The sequence below is a fragment of the Plasmopara halstedii genome, assembly GCF_900000015.1.
Source record: "Plasmopara halstedii genome assembly, contig: Scaffold_650, whole genome shotgun sequence".
Taxonomy (NCBI): domain Eukaryota; phylum Oomycota; class Peronosporomycetes; order Peronosporales; family Peronosporaceae; genus Plasmopara; species Plasmopara halstedii.
The window spans coordinates 2,202,353-2,222,406 of NW_020187567.1; the positions used below are offsets into that span (position 1 = coordinate 2,202,353).

The 20,054-nt window shown below is 45.4% G+C and overlaps 5 protein-coding genes across 5 annotated transcripts; 3 read left to right on the forward strand and 2 right to left on the reverse strand.

Annotated features, from left to right (window-relative positions):
* Positions 1–3,185: 3,185 nt before the first annotated feature.
* On the reverse strand, positions 3,186–6,218 carry PHALS_13081 (Armadillo-type fold; the record flags this gene model as incomplete). Its single annotated transcript, XM_024728764.1, has 1 exon — positions 3,186–6,218. One exon carries the CDS (start codon positions 6,216–6,218, stop codon positions 3,186–3,188), a length of 3,033 nt encoding a protein of 1,010 aa, XP_024579209.1.
* Positions 6,219–6,415: 197 nt separating this feature from the next.
* Positions 6,416–7,087, forward strand: PHALS_13082 (protein syx-7; the record flags this gene model as incomplete). Its single annotated transcript, XM_024728765.1, has 1 exon — positions 6,416–7,087. One exon carries the CDS (start codon positions 6,416–6,418, stop codon positions 7,085–7,087), a length of 672 nt encoding a protein of 223 aa, XP_024579210.1.
* Positions 7,088–7,252: 165 nt separating this feature from the next.
* Positions 7,253–8,743, forward strand: PHALS_13083 (ras gtpase-activating protein-binding; the record flags this gene model as incomplete). Its single annotated transcript, XM_024728766.1, has 1 exon — positions 7,253–8,743. One exon carries the CDS (start codon positions 7,253–7,255, stop codon positions 8,741–8,743), a length of 1,491 nt encoding a protein of 496 aa, XP_024579211.1.
* Positions 8,744–9,070: 327 nt separating this feature from the next.
* On the reverse strand, positions 9,071–19,019 carry PHALS_13084 (pre-mrna-processing-splicing factor 8; the record flags this gene model as incomplete). The annotated part of the gene is made up of 9 exons (XM_024728767.1): positions 9,071–9,283; positions 9,359–10,255; positions 10,315–11,248; positions 11,319–11,434; positions 11,522–11,677; positions 11,745–14,040; positions 14,112–14,166; positions 14,202–16,738; positions 16,801–19,019. 9 exons carry the CDS (start codon positions 19,017–19,019, stop codon positions 9,071–9,073), a joined length of 9,423 nt encoding a protein of 3,140 aa, XP_024579212.1.
* Positions 19,020–19,133: 114 nt separating this feature from the next.
* On the forward strand, positions 19,134–19,717 carry PHALS_13085 (Chibby family; the record flags this gene model as incomplete). Its single annotated transcript, XM_024728768.1, has 3 exons — positions 19,134–19,254; positions 19,326–19,483; positions 19,544–19,717. 3 exons carry the CDS (start codon positions 19,134–19,136, stop codon positions 19,715–19,717), a joined length of 453 nt encoding a protein of 150 aa, XP_024579213.1.
* Positions 19,718–20,054: the final 337 nt, after the last annotated feature.

The following is a 20,054-nucleotide window of genomic DNA, read 5'->3' on the forward strand; positions in this document are numbered from 1 at the left end:
CCACGCGGTGCAATGTCGGACAGTGCGTCCGTGGCACCGAGGTATGTACATCCTAGGCTCGATGAGCACGAGCGTCGCGCTCTGCGCACGCTATCAGTGACGATTGACCTATATGTTTTTAAAATGAAATGGTCAATTTAATTTTGGAGGAGCCAAAAGCTGGATGGGCTTAAGGCTAAGTTTTGCATTAAAAAGCACCTATTTGCTGCGCCAGCATCATTTGTCATTATTCTTATCGAATTGATGGGGTGCCGTGTCACGTCGGCATTATTTGCACTTTGCTTGTGCACGAAAATAGCCAGGCCAAGCCGCTTCCTATGTTTTCTATGGAGCAGTCGCATTAGTCAATCGTCGGTGACTTTTAACTCTGCAAGATGTTGTGTTTCAAAACAAAGCAGCTCGATAGATAAATTCGTTGATCTCAAAAACATATTTTGTATATGTTGGCAAACAGCTTATTGAAGCACATACACTCAAGCAGTGTTTTTCGTGCCATTTCGCATCCGATTTCCCATGCTGTTCAAGACTGTGGGTGATTATATTGTCAAATAGTTTCGTGCATAGCCAGAAATGTGATCTGGACAGCTATGGCACCTCATATTTGACAGCTAAGCCGGTGTGCTCGACAGTCTCCAGGTCACTTTCAGAGCATCCCACTCGGAGTATTAACCGCAGCGATATAAATATTGCTGTCTCCTATGAGCGGTTAATTCTAACAATTCATACGGTCGGACGCACCAAGCAAGATAAAACTGGCTATGCTGATTCTAACAGTATCTGCATCTAGCTTATCATAGGCACGCACCATTAGTTAATCGTCATTAGCATCTTTCGACATGAAGTCAGCGTCTAGTGATAAAATTACCTATGTCTCAACAAACCTACTTTGCACAAAATGTGTATTACCTTGGCCAGGGATCTTAACATGAGACGCGCCATTCGGTTCCCGAAGCCAAGTCAATTTCATGACGCACTCCCGATCGGAGAAACACACATGATGAATCTTGTGTCATCACATCATTTTATTTCTTAAGTAATAGATAAGATGTAGACATAGGATTGTTAAGAAAGTCGTCCTTCTCCTCAAATTCATAGTAAAAAGCTTTCATTCAATGACGAGCTCAGCACCTCCTTTAGTACCAGCCGCAGCATTTCACCGTCTTTGCTGTATTTGCAAACGACCCGAGTCATAACTCATGCCAAGTACAGCTTTTGTCGGAGGTACTCGAAGCATCTAAAATTATATCGACCGATCAATTCACTAGTGGATGTTTTTCTCGTCATTTATCCGTAAGACTACCAAGTTACAAGCGTCACACCGTAATGCTACCATCACTTTCGATTATTTCTAAGCCTCAAGATGTGGTATTCTTCTTGTGGATTACAGTCGCCAATCTTTGCTTCAGCGCGACGCACATTCACTCGTGCTCTCCACCAGCGACCGATGTAAATATTAATCGTACCACCAGAGCTACATTTCAGGGACCACAATGAACCGTATTTCGTTTGGTATCGGTAGATATACACGCGCTATACGATCGCTTTTCTCTTCAGTTATCCTGGAACCGCGATTCACTGCGGAAATCGTATTCCAAGCTCAACTTTAGGCTCTTAGTAACCCCTTTCTGATCATTTGAACAAATATGTGTCCTGCGCCGAGATTGTAGCTTCATGCTTGCGCATATGCTCTTTTGCTTCAAAGAAGGGAAAAAAACGTAACCTGCCAAATCTCCACCACGCCTATCTTTCATGACTTCTAATTGATTTATGACTTATGGCAATAAGCCATGCCATATTTTGGATGAGGTCATATTTTATATACTGGTCCAGAACGAGATACCGATCCACGCTATCATTGTCACCAAACTTCACGGAAAGGTCTAACAGAATTATCGATATTTTCACTAGTACCCTAAGCAAGATGTTTTGATATCCTATCCGGATTCGTCTTATATGCTTCCGCGTACCATCTACTGTTCTGAACAGCCGTAAGTCTAACATCATTGCCTCGATTGAACACGACTCTGCGCACTTTTGCGAATATCGGAACCTTTGATGTTAACAGCAAACAACTCTGGCTGTGAGTCCCACCTCGTTTGTAGAGAGCCACTTCTTTCGTGGACTCGTCCAATTGACCACAACCTCCACGGGATACAATAGAACACAGTTTATTTCGAGTATGCCACCTTGTGTCTAGGAATTGACGTTTCTTCGCGAGGAGTTCATTAGACAATCTTACTTGAAGGCTCGACCTTCCGTGCCTGTCAGCCGAGAGCAAATGGGCTCGCAAGATGCAGGTATTTTGTACGGCCACATATTTAGCATGCGCAAATACCGCGTAGCTGCTCGACACCTTGTAGTCTTTCTTCCTTCTCAGCTTTGTTGGGGTCTGTCGCCTCTGCAGCTCTAGCAGCGTTCACTTTCGGTACTCTCCCGACTCGGAAGTTGTACTCCGCATACAATGCGACACCGACCACTCTTCGAAAAGGTAGGATAGGGGCGAAAGATCTTGCTACGAGCCGCATCTGTTTGGAGATACTCCGTAAAAGTATCCGCCTTTTGAAGGCGGTTTGCCGCTATAGCAACGATAAGGAAATTCGCAACTTTTGAAAAGTCTGCTTCTTCTTAACTCTCTTGATAGGTAACCAGGTACTTGAAATATCCTCAATACGCCAGGTTATGTAGTGCAAATATCCGCGACGTATGTCGCTTTGTTGAGATCGTGTATCTTTCACAGAGGCATTGCACGTTTGTGCCCATTCTCGCAAGAGATAGTAACTTTAAGCGCTGCCACGTGGGGCAATTCACTACATGTCACTATGATGAATGTACGCTGGGTTCTCCGACTTCTGGAGAAGGAGAGCAGGCCTCTTGCAAATTTCTAAGCTAAGTAGATTTCAAGTGTTTATACCTTTTTGCTCCTTTGAGACCACAGACGTATAAGGACCAAATTCCAGCCAGTCAAGCAGTTGTCGGTTTGACAAGATTTCCATGACGATATGCTAAATTTAGCTGCACTTTACCAGCTTATTTTGATTCTGCTGTCACAAGATGTCTTTGAATTCCATCAAGTGTTAAGTACTCGACATCGAAAAAGCTATAAAGCTTATTCACTGTCATATTACCTGGATTTCTCTGTGTCAAAGTTGCATCGTTCACTCACTTAGCACTTGTTTTCTGGTTTCCTAAACTTCATTACTACCTAAAATCGAGTCCATCAAGCTTTCGTCCTCATGACTCATATTTGACGCACAAGATTGTGGACTGATGTTCGTCGACAGTTCTTCAAAATCCGGTGTACATTGCAAATGCCCATTACTTACCGGTGCACTCTGAAGCCATCGCCTTGCTAGAAAGTTATCAGGATCTCTAAGTGTCACAAGCGATGATCCTGTGGCTCCACTCAATAAAGCATCAGTAGCCACAGTTTGCGGTCGACAAGACGCAGCACCATCCACAAAACTTTTTTCGAGTTCTCTCAAAGTCACGGACTTGACACCTTGAAGACGAGTCAAGACAAAATCCCGGCCAAGAAGTCTTTGTGCACTAAGTGCAACATCAGCTGCAGAACGTCGCATACGAGCACTATTGTGCGTCAAACCCTTGCAAACCACTTCAAGTACACGCGAAGCTCCCAATCCATCAGCTTGGAAGCCAAATTCGGGTACCAACAGACGAAGCATATGCATCTGCACGTGCACGTCACATGCACTGCTTCCTTCACCATTAAATACACACGAAAGCACGTAGCGTAGCGGGTGACGTGCATTAGGCAATCGTGCAAGTTTAAGAACTCCACGACATGCAGCTCGAGTCGTGCGTGTGTTGGGTTTCTGCATTGCTGCCAGCATCCGTAAGAGAAGCAGCAATGTCACGTCACGCACATTCGTTTCACGCCATTCAACTCGAGGGCCATAGACTTTAATAAGTGTTGTATAAGTGTCGAGAGCAGTGTTGGCTACAGGCGCAATACTATCACCTAACGCACGGTGCAGCAGTGCGCTATATGCAGCAAACGTACTTTGCACACAAGTTCCAAAATCCGGGCGTACATCACGCAAGTCTGACTTTGCTTCAGTCATAGCTTTATCAATATCTAAAAGTGCTTCCTTTCGATCATTCCACATTTTGCTAGAAAGCTTTCGCCAGTTCACAGGCCCAACGATATGTTGTGCATTTGATAGTAATATTTCAAGTAGTTTCATACTCGACTGTGAATCTTCTTGTGGAACGGTAACTAGTTCAGCTGGCGGAAAAGCAGCTTCATCATCGGCCTGCTCTTCTGCTTGATTCGTTGCGGCGCTTCCTGTTTCTTCGGGCAAAGTATTCGCTAAGTGTTGTTGTTGCCGCTTAGCAAGTAATTCATCTACACGACGAGTGATAACGCGAAGCATTTCTGGCTTATATGTACCAACACAAGCAAGTTGAGCTTGCCAAGCTGTCGATTTACCACTAAGTGTCTGGATGTCTGCGAGAATCTCCACCGCAACTTTGCGCGTCTTCTCCTCGGCAACTGTTAAGTTTGGTGCAACGAATGCTACCACGGTCTCTACTGTTAATTGTCGGTGTTGCGAGGAGGAATCAGCCAAGGATGAAAGACCAAATTCTTGGATCAAACGGCGTAGCATTTCAAGCTGTCGACGTGGTGCAACTTCCCGTCCACTCAAATGAAATAGCAGGTGTGGAATGGCTCGCAATGATCGAAGGCGAGCAATCCGAATTAGCGCTTGTGTGACTTCGCGTTGCGTTCGCTTGTTTGAGTCTCCGATCTTCTTAACGAGAGCACCTACCAAACTGGACAACTGGGTGTTCAAGCACGCCACACTATTTGAGTGAACATCCGCTTTCGCACGTTTGTTGGGAAGTACACGAGCAAATTCTTTCAAAACGGCACGAAAGCACTCAAGTGCACAGTACATAACGGGAGCGACACGATCCTCGACACCGCATTGCACAGCTGCAAGCGAAGCACACAACAGTCGTTGCCGTTCCATCGAATCAATACTAGAAACATTTGCCTTCTTCACTGCTAACTTAATCGCATCGTAAGCATCTTGTCTATCAGCCCATGCGTCGGCTGCTAACAAGCTGACAATCCGCTCGCCAAACGCTTGAGTGATCAAAGCACCCGTGTCAGGTTTAGTGGTTTCCACGTTGTCTTCATCGGTTAGTTGTAATTCATCTTCCAACAGCTTTTCAGTCATCGACTTCACCTCGGGGATCTGTGAAGCTGACGATAAAATTGACGTCTCTGAATGAGGTCGGCCTCTAAAACCTTGTAGCGATACTGAACGATTGCAAGGTCTATCGTTTTCTTCATGTATGTCTTGAAAAGGAAGATTAGACAGGCAGCTGCCGGACAAAAGCGGTTCACACGAAGGCATCATATCAATGCCGGGTCCTAATTGCATTCGCTTTAATGGAGAAGAAGGCGAATAGCTTGTGCGAGGAGTTGTAACTATATCTTTGTCTATAAACTTTTTGTCATGATCGCTGCACACCGTAGTATGATTTTGAGAATCCGTCAAGGTAACTCCACTGACCATAAAATCAGCATGTTTTGTAGGCCTCAATGACTCATCCAGATAAGTATCATCATCATAATTTCGGTCTTCGTTACCATCTGCAGGTATCCGTGAACTAGCTTTTAAAATCGGCTTCTTTTTTTCTTGGGCAACAATATCTAGTAGATCGACTTCTCCGTTAATATTGTGCGGCAGCTCTTTCAAACTGCAGTTAGCCTCATTATCATTCTCGTTGCTCCGATAGTCTGTTTCATGATCACTTTGAAAACGTATCTCCTCTTGAATTTCTTGCTCGTCTTCGTCACTGGCATCGTTATTTTGCTCATGCGTCTCGCAACGAATCTGTTCGATCTGATTGAAACTATGCTTCGGTCTGGAAACAACAAAGACCGATGCGTCCGAAGTGGACACTTCGTCCGAGTGATCATCTTTGGACTCCTTTTCAATACCACATCGCTTAGATCTTGAGTTCACTTCCTCAGGTCCTCCTTTATTATTCTCCTCTAATTCACTTCGCTGTTGATCAATCGTAAACTTACTGGCTTCACCTTTCGATCTAATCAAATTTTGCGTCGTAGGTGATGCTGTAGTACTTGGCTTCCAGATGCCAAAGTTTTTTCTCAATTTACTAGTCAACTTGCCAAATGCACTTTTGTTTCGAGTTGGAACGGCATCCGTACGATTCGTTTCCATCGAGAATCAAGAAGTGTCAAAGTGCCTAATTGAAAATGTACATGCAATGATAGAGATTGCTCCACTTATATATCAAGCGTCTATCGACCAAAATAAAAAAGCGTCGTGAAACAGACGTGGTAAAGTTGTCGCGATATTTCCGGCTACCAATGAACCGACAGGAGGTTCTATAAACTACAGGAAGCTTTCTCGCTACGATGGATGACGTTGATGCAAGTTCCGTTCTCTCGACGCTCGAAGATGCTAAGGTCTTATTGGAAAAATTACGTACGCTCACGATTAGCATTAGCGAAGCAGCATCGAGTTCAACGCTTAAAAGTGAAAAGGACTACACTACAAGCGTAGTACCGCAGCTTGATGAAGCTACACAAATTTATCAATCTCTTGCTACATTTTTGCGAGAACACAAGCGCGGAAAAGCTGAAGTGAGTGGATTCCGTGATGTCCAGCGAACATTTGTCAAAGTGATGCAGGACTTGCAATCCTCTCAACGTCAAGCCGCTGCTCGTCGCGAGGCTCTATGTGATGCTGATTTTCTAGCTGGAAATGGATCTGTTGCAATATCAGCACAGGAGATTCAAACTGCGAAGGAAGAGGTGATTGAAGCCGGTGAAATTGCACAAGAAGCTGCAGCTGTAAATGCACTATTTCACCAAGTGGGGACGCTGATTAATGAACAAGGCCATGGTGTGGACATGATTGTGACTAAAGTAGAAGCAGTACGAGTTGAAATTGGTAAAGGTGTCGACGAATTGAAGCATGCACGTCAATTACAGCGTGAAGCTCGACAAAAGTATCTTTGGTGCCTTTGCCTGTTCGCAGTAGTTCTCGCTGTAATTATTGTTTCACTGGTCTTTGCGCTGAAGTGACAATATTTACAATTAGACAGCAATTTCGTACATCATGTTTCCATGAAAGAGTACAAATCATTTCATTTCAATACAACTTGGTATTTGTATATGTCTAAAACCAGGCAGGGCCCACCGTTAGATTTGAGGAGATCCAAACTCAAATCTCCTCCACTCTTACTAATAATGCCTGAGACGTCTACCCCCGCCGCCCCTACCACCCTCGATGTCGAGATGACTCCTTCACCCTCCTCTGTCGGAAATTCATTTATGCGACAGTACTACCACTTTTTAGCCAAGGAGCCGCAGAGTATGCATCGCTTCTATAAGGCCGAAAGTCGGTGGTGTCATGGCGTTGGATCGCATATGGAGGAACCCATTGCTGGTCAGCGTGCCATTAATGAACAGATTCTTAAGCGTGGTTACGCTGGAGCGCGTGTCGATTTAGATGCTGGATCTATTGACTGTCAAAACTCGCAAGGAAATGGTGTGCTTGTGTTAGTTACTGGTGTCATGGTGCTACGCGAAAGCCCAACTCCTAAGCCTTTTGTGCAAACCTTCTTCTTGGCTGTGCAACCCAAAGGATATTTTGTTTTGAATGATTGTCTTCGTTTTCTTGAACTACCTGGCGTGTCATCTGTCGAAGTTGCATTAGATGTGGCGGCGAATGGCATTAAGACGACATTGCCTCCATCTCCTGTCAAGAAACTTCAAAAGGAGACGCCTGCATCTGTCTCTCCTACTTTAAATTCACCTATCGACAACAATAGTATAGGAGCCAAGACAGAGGTGGTTGCACCCGTATCACCTGTCAAAGCTACTGCCACCGTTGCGTCGACGCCTAACACGAGAACGACAAAAACTGAAGACTCACCGGCTCCAGTTGTTAGGACACCTTCACCGGTGAAATCGCCGCAAAAGCAGGACAAGACACCAGTTGCTGCTACGTCACCCAATAGTGTTGTCGAGCCGGTTGCTGCACCATCTGATCCGGTGGTACCGGTCACTACAGAGCCTGAAAAACCCAAGTCATGGGCTGCATTGTTTTCGGCCTCAAATGCTCCAGCAACAAATGCATCCTCTGTTGGAACTGCCTCGGCTCCGACGAAACCAGCGACTCCCGAGGTCGGAATTCCAGTTTCTCCGTCTGTCGCTGTCTCTACGACGACAGTCTTGCCATCGGCAGAAGAGTCACCAAAGAACAAATCTGGCACCGGAAAGGAGAAAGACCACAAGCGTTTCCACAGTCTATTTATTCGAGACGTGCCTCCACAAACGCGCGAAAATGATTTGCGAGATTTGTTTAAAGGGTACGGCTCGATCGCTGGAGTGAGTGTTGTGGCCCAGCGGGGCTTTGCTTTTGTCGACTATTACGAACAGGAGAGTATGCGCGCTGCTCTCGCTGAGACTACTGAGTTTAAAATTAATGATAAGGTGCTTCAGGTGGGTGAACGTGCTGAAAGAAAGGAAAACCAGCGTGGTAGTTTCCGTAACAATGACTCGCGTGGTCGTGGAAGAGGTGGATTATCTAAAGGCGGTCGTGGCGAACGAAAGGAGCGAAGTGGTGACGAGACTTCCTTTGCTAACAAAGGCGAACGACGCGATTTTCCGCGTCGTGAAAAGTCTGGCAACCGCCGTGGTGGCAAAGTGGACGCAACTTTGAACCGGGTAGAGTAGTCAGTTGCTTATTTGCGCGGATTAAATAAGCGTCGAAAGAAAGCGCTAATGAGAGTGCAGCTCGTGGAGACCGCCGGGCTGACGAATTGGATGCTTTCTTATGGTGGTACATGGCGAGCAAGTTACTAGGTAGAGCGACGATACGATGAGAAAATGGACACTGGTGCATGAGTGGTAGAGAAAGTAGAGAAAACAGCTAAGTTAGGGTAGAACAACAAGCTGGGGAGCTTGGAAGCTCCCAGTTTTGCCAGTTTACTCCATCGTGTTCAAAACTGTCCGATTCGTGATTGTGATCTACCATGTACGACTACTTAGGTGTACATTACCTTACTGCATTACCTGCGCTTCTTTAAGTACACGAAGCGCCTTCTTTGTGTCCCCCTTTTTCAGTAAAACGTACACTAGTAATTCGAGTGACTCACGGCAGTTCGGATTTTCTCGTACGGCGCGCGTCACGCTCTCTTCAGCTTCTGAAGTGCGACCTTGCAGCAAAAGAGAAGTGGCATTGTTCACGTGAACACCAGCTCGAGCCATAGACAACTGTACCATGAAGAGCATTTCTACATTAGATTCATTAAATTTAGCCGATACTCGCCCAGCTCTGCCTAGTCTTACCTGAATGTTAGCCTCACGAGCGTATTCTTCAGCCAAACCCATCAAGTCTCTCTCTGCCTGCAATATTTCAGTCGCTTTTGACGCCCTAGATAGCATACACAGAGCCTCTGCTGTGTATGATCGTGCCAAAAAGGAGTTTGCTTTCGAGCAAGTGGGCAGCTCTAGCAACTCTTTAGCACTTGTGATCGCTAATTGAGGTTCGTACATTGACAAGTAAACGTACGACAAGTTTACCAGCGCTTTCTGACGCAAAGAATCAAGCGCCTTTACATCAGGTGCTTTGCTCTCAATGGCCTCACCACTTGCATTCACACTTCCATTTGCACTTGCTGACGTTAGCAGCTGATTGCATAGTAACACCACATTCTTAAAGCATTTCGCTCCAAATGGCAAATTCATAGTTGGAGCACCATCCGTATCATTTGCATCTATAGACGCTTTATGAGTTCCATTGCCATTAACACTTTTTGCTGGAAGTGTAATATCCAGTGACGCTGTAGACGGCAAACTAGTAGGAAGGAGCACGCGACGGTGTGATCCAGAGCCCACAATGCCCTGAATTAAACCGCTCTTGTTTCCTGCCATAACAGCTAACTTTTGCTTCTTGGCGAAAGCAGCTGTACAGCATTCACCCAGACGTAACCACAATTTAGGTCGGTTGAAAAACAATCGCGACGACTCATTAAAACATCGAAATGCCAGTGCGTATTCTCCCTGAAGCAATAAGTGCAAACCATTATTGTACATGATTTCATGGTGGGAAGAACTGGCAATCACGACCGCGTCCATATTATTCCCTTTCGTTGTCGCTTGAAGGGCACGGGCAAAATACGACTTTGCTGCTTTTCGATGCCCCATTTGATAATGGATGCAGCCCATATTATTCAGCAAAATACTCTGCTCAAATATCAAGTCGTCAGCTCGTATCCAATATCTCGCAATGATTAAAAACGTACCTCACTCACTGCTTCCTGAGTACACGATGCTAAGAGCTTAATACATTTCGTGTAGTTCTTTTTTAAATATTCCAAGTTTGCTTTAAGAAATAGTGCCGTCGAGTTCTGAACTGTCAGACACGGGTGTCCTATGGAAGAGCTCGTCTTCTCCGAATCCATGGATAATACAGATGACGTCACTTTCGAGTCTCCTCGATCATACGTCTTTATCTCCTTTTGAAATATCTCCAGAGCTGACTTCACTTCCTTTTTCGCAGTTTTTAAATTGCTCTGTAATAGCATAAACTTAGCACGGTACAAATGCAGTCGAAAGCGAAACTCAGTCACATCCCATCGATTTTTCCTCTGCAGATCTGTCTCCTTTACATTCCCATTAGCATCTCGTTGCACCAAATGGTCTGCCACATCCTGTACTGTATTAAATCGGTGCGGCTTCTCCAAAAACGTCATAATGCTTTGGGCCTTCTTAATCGTTGCCATTCGTTCCCGCTCTGTACTCACACAACCTCTACTGCTATGCAATATAACGTCCAGGTAAAGAAAACTGGCGTGCATAGCTACATTTTCATCAATAGAGACCACACTACGCATCACAAGGTCCAATACTGAACAAGCCTGTGCGTACTGCTTGGACAGAAAGAGGGACGCCGCATAATTGTAACGAAGATACGCTAGCTCTCTATCAATCGAAAACGAGCCACTATCTCCCTCGGTCTCAGCATCCAATGTGGACGCTACTTTGCTATTCTTTTCGTATTCTTGCAGCTGTGTGCGTAAGTTCTGGCGAAGTGCTTGTTGTAGCTTATCAGGTGTATCAAGTCTTGCGGCAAAGCGAGCTAAAGCCAAGTTGTGGCGCACTTTTAGATCCTGGCGAGGGTCAAGTTCCTCTACCAGCTTTTCTAATGCATCTACTGCCTCTTCGTACTTGCCAGCACTACCAGAAAAAAGTGTCAGAGTTAGCAATGAGCACGAACTCGGTTCAATAATATGCGGTAAAGACCCACTTGAACTTCTGCTGAGCACGATGGCTCAGCGAGGACTTGTTGTCCTTGACGCCAGACATGTTGCAATCAATGTATAATACTTCTTTTGCTTTTCTTTTAGCAAATTGGATTACTTTCTAGATGATGTGAATAGCAAGAGAAACGTTTAGTAGCTGAACTACATTTTACCGAAGCGATACGTGCGATATAGCAAGATAACACACCTTTCCACTGATGCAAAATGTTATCCGTAGAACTTTGCACGGCGGCAACGCTAGCAAGGGGGCGGACGAGTAGTGCGCAACAACTTTTCTTCTTATTAGGATTTCTGAGTAATATCGTGGGGTGGAGATAATATTTGGTTTCGCCCAATCACAACTCTGCGTATATAGAACTCAAAGCGTTTGATTCATTTGACTATGGATTTGTTTCGTCCTACTCAAACACATTCTGCTGCTCCTCATCGACGTCATCGTCAGTAGCTTCAAGTGCACTGAAGTTCATGAAATGCGTCTTGCGGTGAATTTCATGGTAAAACTCCTTGGGGTTACCCAACTTGAGGTCATACTTCATACCTGTGTTGTGTTTGACGCCCATAAAGTTGTAGTTCCACACGTCTTCCTCGGGCACCATATAGAAACCCATGAACCGGTCTGACAGTAGCATTTGCACCTTTTCATAGTGTGTCGGAACGAATCCCGCGGGATTCGCACCGTTGTCCTTATTTTGACGCCCCCATTCGTAACCCGCTGGCGTCAACTTGTAAGCTGTCAGCGAGCACGAACCAGGAGTGAAGCTGCACGTAATAATAATTGCCTTTTCTCCATCCCACGAAGTATTCTCTGACATGATTTTTGAATGAAATGTAATATCCTGTGGCGGCAAACTCGGCAATTCATTGGGCTGTGTATGAAGCCAACCAAGCGCATCCATCTCCTCTAAATACTCGTGTTCGGGCATATGCAATGGGATCGTCACACTCTGATGCGTTCCAAGTTGTGGTGGCATCACAATACAGCGAATTTCTTTGACTTGGGGATTGTCGGGTGGACTTACACCATACATTAAACCACAAATTTGCGTACGCAAATCTGATACTGTGATAAACTTGTTTAGCACGTTTTTCGGCAAGACATACGTAAATCCAGTCTCTTTAATATCGTCTGATGACACGTAGATGTGATTCGTGCGCAAGTGCAAATTCGTCGCGGAGATTGCACGCACGCGCCAATCCGTTTTGGACGCGAACGAATGCTGCTCATACTGGCTTGTCGTCGTCACCACCATTTCATCACCATGTTTATTCACTGTCTTGGTTGTCACGGACGTTAATTGGCTCTGCTCTCGTGCCTGTTGCTCAATCTCAGCAACCTGTTGACGCTGCAATGAAGGCGCTGAGATTTCCATACCCAGAATGATGTCACGGATCTCTGATTGGGTCAGTGAAGCAACATTCACATTATTTTTCTTCCCATAATCTCCCAAAATCAGGTCTTTCAATTGAACTTCGACCTTTAACCACTGCTCATCAGTCAGTGACGGCCAAATGTGATGCGGCTGCGTAGTTGTCTCGCCATCAGGCCGCAATATGATTTTGGTACGATCATTGCTGACATGCAATGCTCGCAGAATCAAGATCAGACGAGAGAACGCTGTGTAGGACGTGATCGTGTTCAGCCAGTCGTCGTAGATGTTAAACAGCACCATCTGCGGCTCTGTCGCCTTTAAAATCAAATCACCAAATTTTTCAACCTTCAAGCATGCCTGGAACGGCAGCTGAAGCTCGCTTCCTTTGATGACTATATTCGGAAAATCCAACAGATGCACTTCCAAAGGATCTAGCATACCCTTGCGCGTTACAATAATTTGTTTCGGCTGCTCTTCAACAGGCAGTGACCGAATCAAAGCGGCAACTTCCTCTGCAGTCTTCCACTTAGCCAGTTGACCCAATCGCTTTTGACCTGCCCACACGGACGTGTGAATGATTTTGAGGAATAGCTGACCAGTGCGCGGGTTGAATATGAAGATGGCACCATTGATGGGTTTTGTCGTCAAGTTTCCCTCAAAAGTCTTGTGGATTGTCACGCGGTACACATTCGTATCATCAACAAACCAGATAATTTGATTCGAAAACAGCTCGCCATAGTTTTGACTGGACAGGTAAGGCTCTGTTGGCTCAGATGAGTAGAGCTGTAATCCCTTTCGAATACGCTCGCGCAGCACATACAAAGCAGGATTAGCTTTCATAATCTTCGCCATCGCCTGCTGCATTAAAGGCTTGCAGCCTGGAAACCAGTTTCCGTACCCACTGTACAAGTTATACGCGAGATCCACCGCGAGAAGTACACCCGTTGGTGACGGATAGATTGTCATGTTGTCTGTCGTGTAGTCCAAAAACTTAGCTCGCGCATATCGTTCAATATCGTGAGAATCAAAGTCACCCCAGCGAAGCTGCACATCAATCCAATACTTGGAGCTTGTTGAGCCGTCGTAGCTATCTTTCGTGTCGTGTAGCAGCGTCGGTCGGCCCATCTGCCACTTATACGCAGCAAAAAGTAGAACGTCCGCGCAGGAAGAGTTCATCTTGTACGACTTGCGAGGGTGAATTGTCTCCTTTTGCACATTTTCAATTTCTAATGCATCCAGCTCCTGGTCGAACACTGCACGTAAATCAAACGTCACAAACAAGTTAGAAAAAGAGGTAAATGAGGTTAGAGTCATATATCGCGCAGCAAACCTTGAACTGTACACAAAAGAAACAGAATATAATGTAAGCATTCGGAAACGCGACAAGAGAGCAAAAAAATCAATTACCTAGATCCATCACCAAAGATTCGTGGATCTTCTGCCACAAATGTGCACGGAAAATCTGGATCAAGGATATTTTCAGCGTTGGGATTTTACCGTGCATGAAGATCCCTGTGAGATCCAGCTGCACCTGAAAGCCAACATAAACATTCGCGCGGTTGATCGTAGGCGACCACCACAATGTAAATCGACGGTTTGGAATTTGATTCAAGCCAGATCGCTGCGCATTTGTCAACTTCTTGTACTTCATGCTTTCCTCAAAGCCCGACGCCTTCTCCCAGAACAAACCTTCCCACGTCGGAAAATACGTGCCCTTAAACAGGGTATGCTCCAGAATACCTTCGACACCACCTAGGGCTTGGATCATATCTGTTCGGTAATTGTTTAGATTCCATAGCTTGCCATCGTGTCGTTGGTGTGTCCACCAAAAGGGATTTAAGCGCGGAACTTGATATGTCTTAAATCCTGTCCGCACGCGCCAGCCCTTGTCGTAAGCTAAAGTGTGTCGATCCTTCTGAAACAGCGTGTTTATACGCGGAATACCACGATCCCACGAGTCTTCAAGATCCTCCAAAGTCAAGCGACGATTTTGCGCATTTGCTTCTTGACGTTTCAAGGCGTACTCAGCCCACACGCGCTGCGAGTCAATAAATTCGGATTCCCACGGTTGTAAATAGCGGAACAAGTTTGGAATCAGCTGGTCTTCTTCGTGAGACATTCCCGAACGAAAATGCGTTACACCCCCACCTTCAGTTTGTTTTGAGTAGCGAAGATCCGACTGTGGAATGAGAACGTGACCCATAGATAGCATACCCAGACCACCTAATTCTTTTGGCGTATAGAACACTACAGGAGGGAATCGAGACGGCATCTTCGAGTTCAAGCCAATCTTAATACGAGTCTGAATTTTATTCTCACACTTCACAAGAAGATCAAGCAATTCCTGCGTCTGTACGACCGACTCTCGGTAGTATGTCATCAGGCCAATGAGTGCCGAGTTCCACTTGTTTGCAACCTTTGTGAATGTTGTACTACCAGAAGACATAAGAATCTGCCTAATGCGATTTTCGAATGTGTGCAAGGCTTCATCGTCAACGCGAAGGTAGGCTTGCGCAGTTCGCTCTTTGGTCGTCTCATTTTGCAGAATCCAAACGCCATCCTTGTGTGTAAATTCAGCATCTACGGCACGAATCTTGGGGAGAATGCGCACCTCAAAACCGCACATGGCGAACAACAAGTTTGGGTTATCCTTTGAATACACAGACACGAAGCTGCTGTCCCAATCAAACGTCGTCATTGATCGTGGCAGTCGATTCTTCATGTCCCAGAATGTTGCCCTGCCAAGGTTCACATCGTGTTTCATCAACCTCATGCGAGCGTCACGAGGCCAGCACTTTTTGTTATTGTAGCCGACAACATTCTCATTATTCGGATCCGGGTGCTCTGTCAAATACCGCTGAATCAAATCACGAGAATCCTCAGCATCGAATCGAAAGAGAACATATATTTTATCAATATAGCGCGTATACAAGCGGATGGGATGTCGAGTCTCCGTAGGCGTATCTTTAAAGGATAAATATTCGTTCGGTAGCTCTGGTGGACCGGCAATTTCTGTCGCACGGGTCAAGCCCAGCAACAACAGGTCTAAAATCAAACCGTAGTATTGGAATATGAAGGATCCGAACTGCAATCCACGAATAAGACCGTATGAGTTCGTGTGCATCATGTCCTTGTACGCGATCACAATATTATTTTTCGCAGTCATGTAGTCAGCAATGTTGTGGTCTAAAATCAATCGCAAGAGCCGGTTTAACAACGTCAAGTCGATCTTCTCGTAAACCTTTTCAAGCTTCGACTCCAACATCACGACGCACTCGTCTGCGGACGTGTCCCAGATTTGGTGCAAATTATTGACTCCCTGGCACCACTTATAAACAAGAAGTGGAGGGGGCTCTGAGTCACTTGGCTTGATCCAGCATGGAAACAAATGGCGTTTATCAGCTTCATACCACAAATACTGATCAAGGTAAGCGTCTGTAATCTTTTCCAGCGGTTCGATATGGTACACTGGAACAAGGTGGCTGTACATGTCTAAAAATTCAATGTGAAGTTCCTTAAAAGCACGCTGTGTGAGCAAGTGCCGCTTAATTCGCGACAAAGCTTCATGAGGATTATCATAGGCTTGTTCAATCAACCCAAGCTCTTCGCGATCGGTCTGGTTTAGCCGGCTGTTGACAGAGTAATTCTCTTTCAGCCGTTCAAGTGCAAGAATGAGAAGCTTTGTGTCATGCTTGTACGACAGTGGTGGAAACGGAATTGGCGCAAACTTACGGCTTTCCAACCAATGTACTGTGGTCGTGTAAACTGCGACAGCTTCCTCGGCCGACACGTACGGGCCGTCTTTTAGGTAATTGTGCTGACGCTCTTGCTCAGCCTTTAACCACAATCGCGTCAGACGGCCTAGATTTTTCTTACAGACAGTTTTATCAACAGTTGCACCACGTTTGATACGCTCACGGTTGTAGTGAGCAACATTAGTCCACCAGTCTGCCTTGGACTTGACGTAACGCAAAATCATATTTTCAATGGGAGCGGGTAAGCCCGGCACCTTCCACGGGATATTCGCTTTCCAACTGATTGTAAAATACAATATTAGTATAGGCACAACATAGTAACACAAGGCAGAAAAACGTACCAGCGCCACGCTTCACTAAGATGCGACATGATAGTCCGGGACTTGTTTACCTTGACCCCTTCAGGCATCATATCCAAAATATCGTGCATCACAGCTGCACGCAGCTCGAGATCAAAGTGGCTTTCAACGCGCTGCTTGGTGACTGTTTTCGCGATACCCTTCGAATGGCGACCTTCAAATTGACGCGCCAACAAATTTCCAAGCCATCTCTCTAGCAGCGGCACAATTCCTCTCAAAAAGAATAGCCACACACGCCATCCAGGTGCCCAGAAGCCACATCCAGGCCCCTTCCCCACAGGTCCAGTGTTGAATCGATAATATATTAAGTGCTTTAAGTCCTTGCACATACGCACCTGACGCATGAGACGGTACTTATACCGATACATACCCGTCAACTGACCAACGTGAGCAAAGATATACTGCAATCCATCAGCCAACTGAAATGCATCCACATTACCCAAGCGATATTGCACATGTGCATCCACAATGAGCTTTGTCAAACGCAAAATTTCTCGAGTCAAGTGAAACGCATTGCCAAATCGTGACTTTTTTCGTTCCTTTGTCGTCAGCGTCTTGATAGGTTTTAAATTGAAATTGTAATCCAGATGTAGGTAATTAAGATTTTTGCGGTGAATTAACAAGTTCAGCATATTGTAACCTTGACGACAAACTTGCAGACCCGCTTCGACCCAGTCTAATTCAGTGCTCTGAAAAAATTTAGTCGACTTAAGTGACTTAAACAAATACCGCTTGTTTAATGCCTTTGGTGGACGGTGGTGTAGTGAGTTCAAAACCCAGCATTTGAGCAGCTTTTGGTAACTGACTCGCACTTTAACAGGCTGGCCTTGTGGACAATGTTCTTGAAACCATTTGTTAACTAGAGGCACATCAATTGCTCGACGTGTACGACCTGTGCGTAAATTAAATGGTCGTGGGGCCCAGTACAGAGCAATACCGTTCGCTGTATCGGAGGTATACAGTGGATCGTCTGTCAAAAGAGGGTCCAGCCCTAATGGCAATTTAAACTCATCATCTTCCTCGTCTTCTATCTTTTCGTCAGAATTATTACCGTTCTCCAAGCGATTCACTCGAAAATGCGAAATAGGATTTACAATCGGGTCGAAGTAAAACGCTGGGAGGTCCGGGTCCTCAGCTTTAATGTAACACAGCGCCGGCGTATGGTACGGCTGAATGTGGACCGAACGGGGTCGATTGTTGTACAAAAAAGGAAATGCCACCTTATATTCGGTGCGTATCTGATGGCGAATGATAATCTTGTTGACGTCATTAAATTCATTCCAGTCTTCATCGTCTTCATCCAAATCTCGATACAACGGTTCGAATTTGGGACCACCAGGAATGGCTACATTTAGTGCCTTCGCAGTAAAAAAAGACTTTTTGTCGAACAAATACTCGTAGTTTGGGTCAATCAAGTCGCTCATCAATTGACCTGCAAGACGGTGTAAATTTGCCATAATTGGCACAGGCAAACGCCACGTGCGATAGCTCGGTCCGTTCACAAACTTTGTGTCAATAAGTGGCTTTGAATCGTATAGCCACTCGATCACTGCTTCATCGTCGTCTTCGTCAAGCTCCATTGTAATGCTCTCAGAAGGCTCAATATCAAGGATGTTGTCTCCATAATCCAATGGTGGCTCTTCATCATCAAAAGGAGGAAAGCGCATACGCTTGAAGTGTCGACGGTCCCGCTTTTCGCGGCGCATCATGATCCACATGGTCCCCCATTGAGCTATGTAAACGGGTTCAATAACCCACGGGATCTCGTTTACAAAAGTGATAGCACCTGTAACGTGATACAATACTTTTACGTCCTTAATTTGCTCCCAAGGCATCGGCATATTCTCCAGAAGCTTGAAAATGGCATGAGGTACGTATTTCAACGCTCCTAAGTACACGCGCTTATCATGGCGAAATTTCTTACTACTCATATCTCCATGATCCTTGACAATCTTTCGAACATGCTCAGGTGGCATATCATCTTTGACACTCTCCACAAACCCAAACTTACGCTTCTCGCCGTAGCGCTTGGCGTTCATTTTGTCCCAACGGCGGCTACGCTCTTCTAGCATCCTATTTTTTTCTTCAGGTGACATAAAGGCCGGAGATGGAGTTGGATAAACGCCATTTCCATTTGTATAGCCATCAGGTATGGATGCAGCGCCTACCATGTCCACATCGGTGGCTCCGGGCTGCGACATCCTAATGCGGGCAGATTTAGAGTTGTTGTATGGTAGGAGGGATAGTAGACTATCTAACAGAATATTAAAGATTGAAAAGCTTGTTAAGAGGTTATTGTGAAAGGATACTGCCAAATGACATTGACTGCGTCGCCGTCGGAGGTGGAGATGAAGGCCGTGAATCGCGCAATTCCAATAAATCTGTCACTTGGCCCCGTTTCATTGTCGCTGGATGCGTTCGGGCAATGGAGAATCGGTACGCAAAGCCGGCTGCCGTAGTAGATAGTGAGCTGCAATTGGGTCATTTTGGTGCATTGTATTGTGTAGATGACAGTACGTTGCAACAGGCACAAGAGCGCGTGAAAGAGCTAGAGGCGCGCAACGCTGCACTTGAATCTGAAGTTGCACAGCTGCAGACCAAGTGTACAAGTATGATGGAAGAATCGAACATGGAGAAATTCAAGTGCCAATTGCTGATCGAAATGGCAAGTTTATCGGTTGATTAGAGTAATTCAAATATACTAACCGGAAGTTTTAATCGTTAGCTAGCGGTTTCGAGTCTAGATGAGGAGCGCACGCGCACACAGGCAGATCAGGAAAAAGCTCGCGCAAACAGCATACAGTCGGACATGGCAGCGCTACTAGAGCTGGCACGTGCTGAAGGAATGGATGTGCGCAAGCTTAACACCGCGCTAACCACCAGACCGCTGGCTCCGTAGCTTATATAGATGCGTATTAAATGTCTCGCTACATAGAAGATGACCGCCTTCTTCAAATGTTAATTTAGAGCTATGTGTAATTTTCACAACGAACGTGAATCGATGATTTTGTTGATATAATAATGGGAATATAAAATATACTCCATTTCTAAGCTTTAATAAAGAATTACTCCAGAAAAATACATTCTTAATATAAGGAATTCTCCAATTTTGTGTAATACACATGTAAGAGGGAACGAGTATGTTCCCTCTTACATGTGTATTAAACCACAATGGATAACTTCTCGATTTGCGGCCTCGCTTGCACCACGAATTGAGATCACCCCAATAGTAGCCT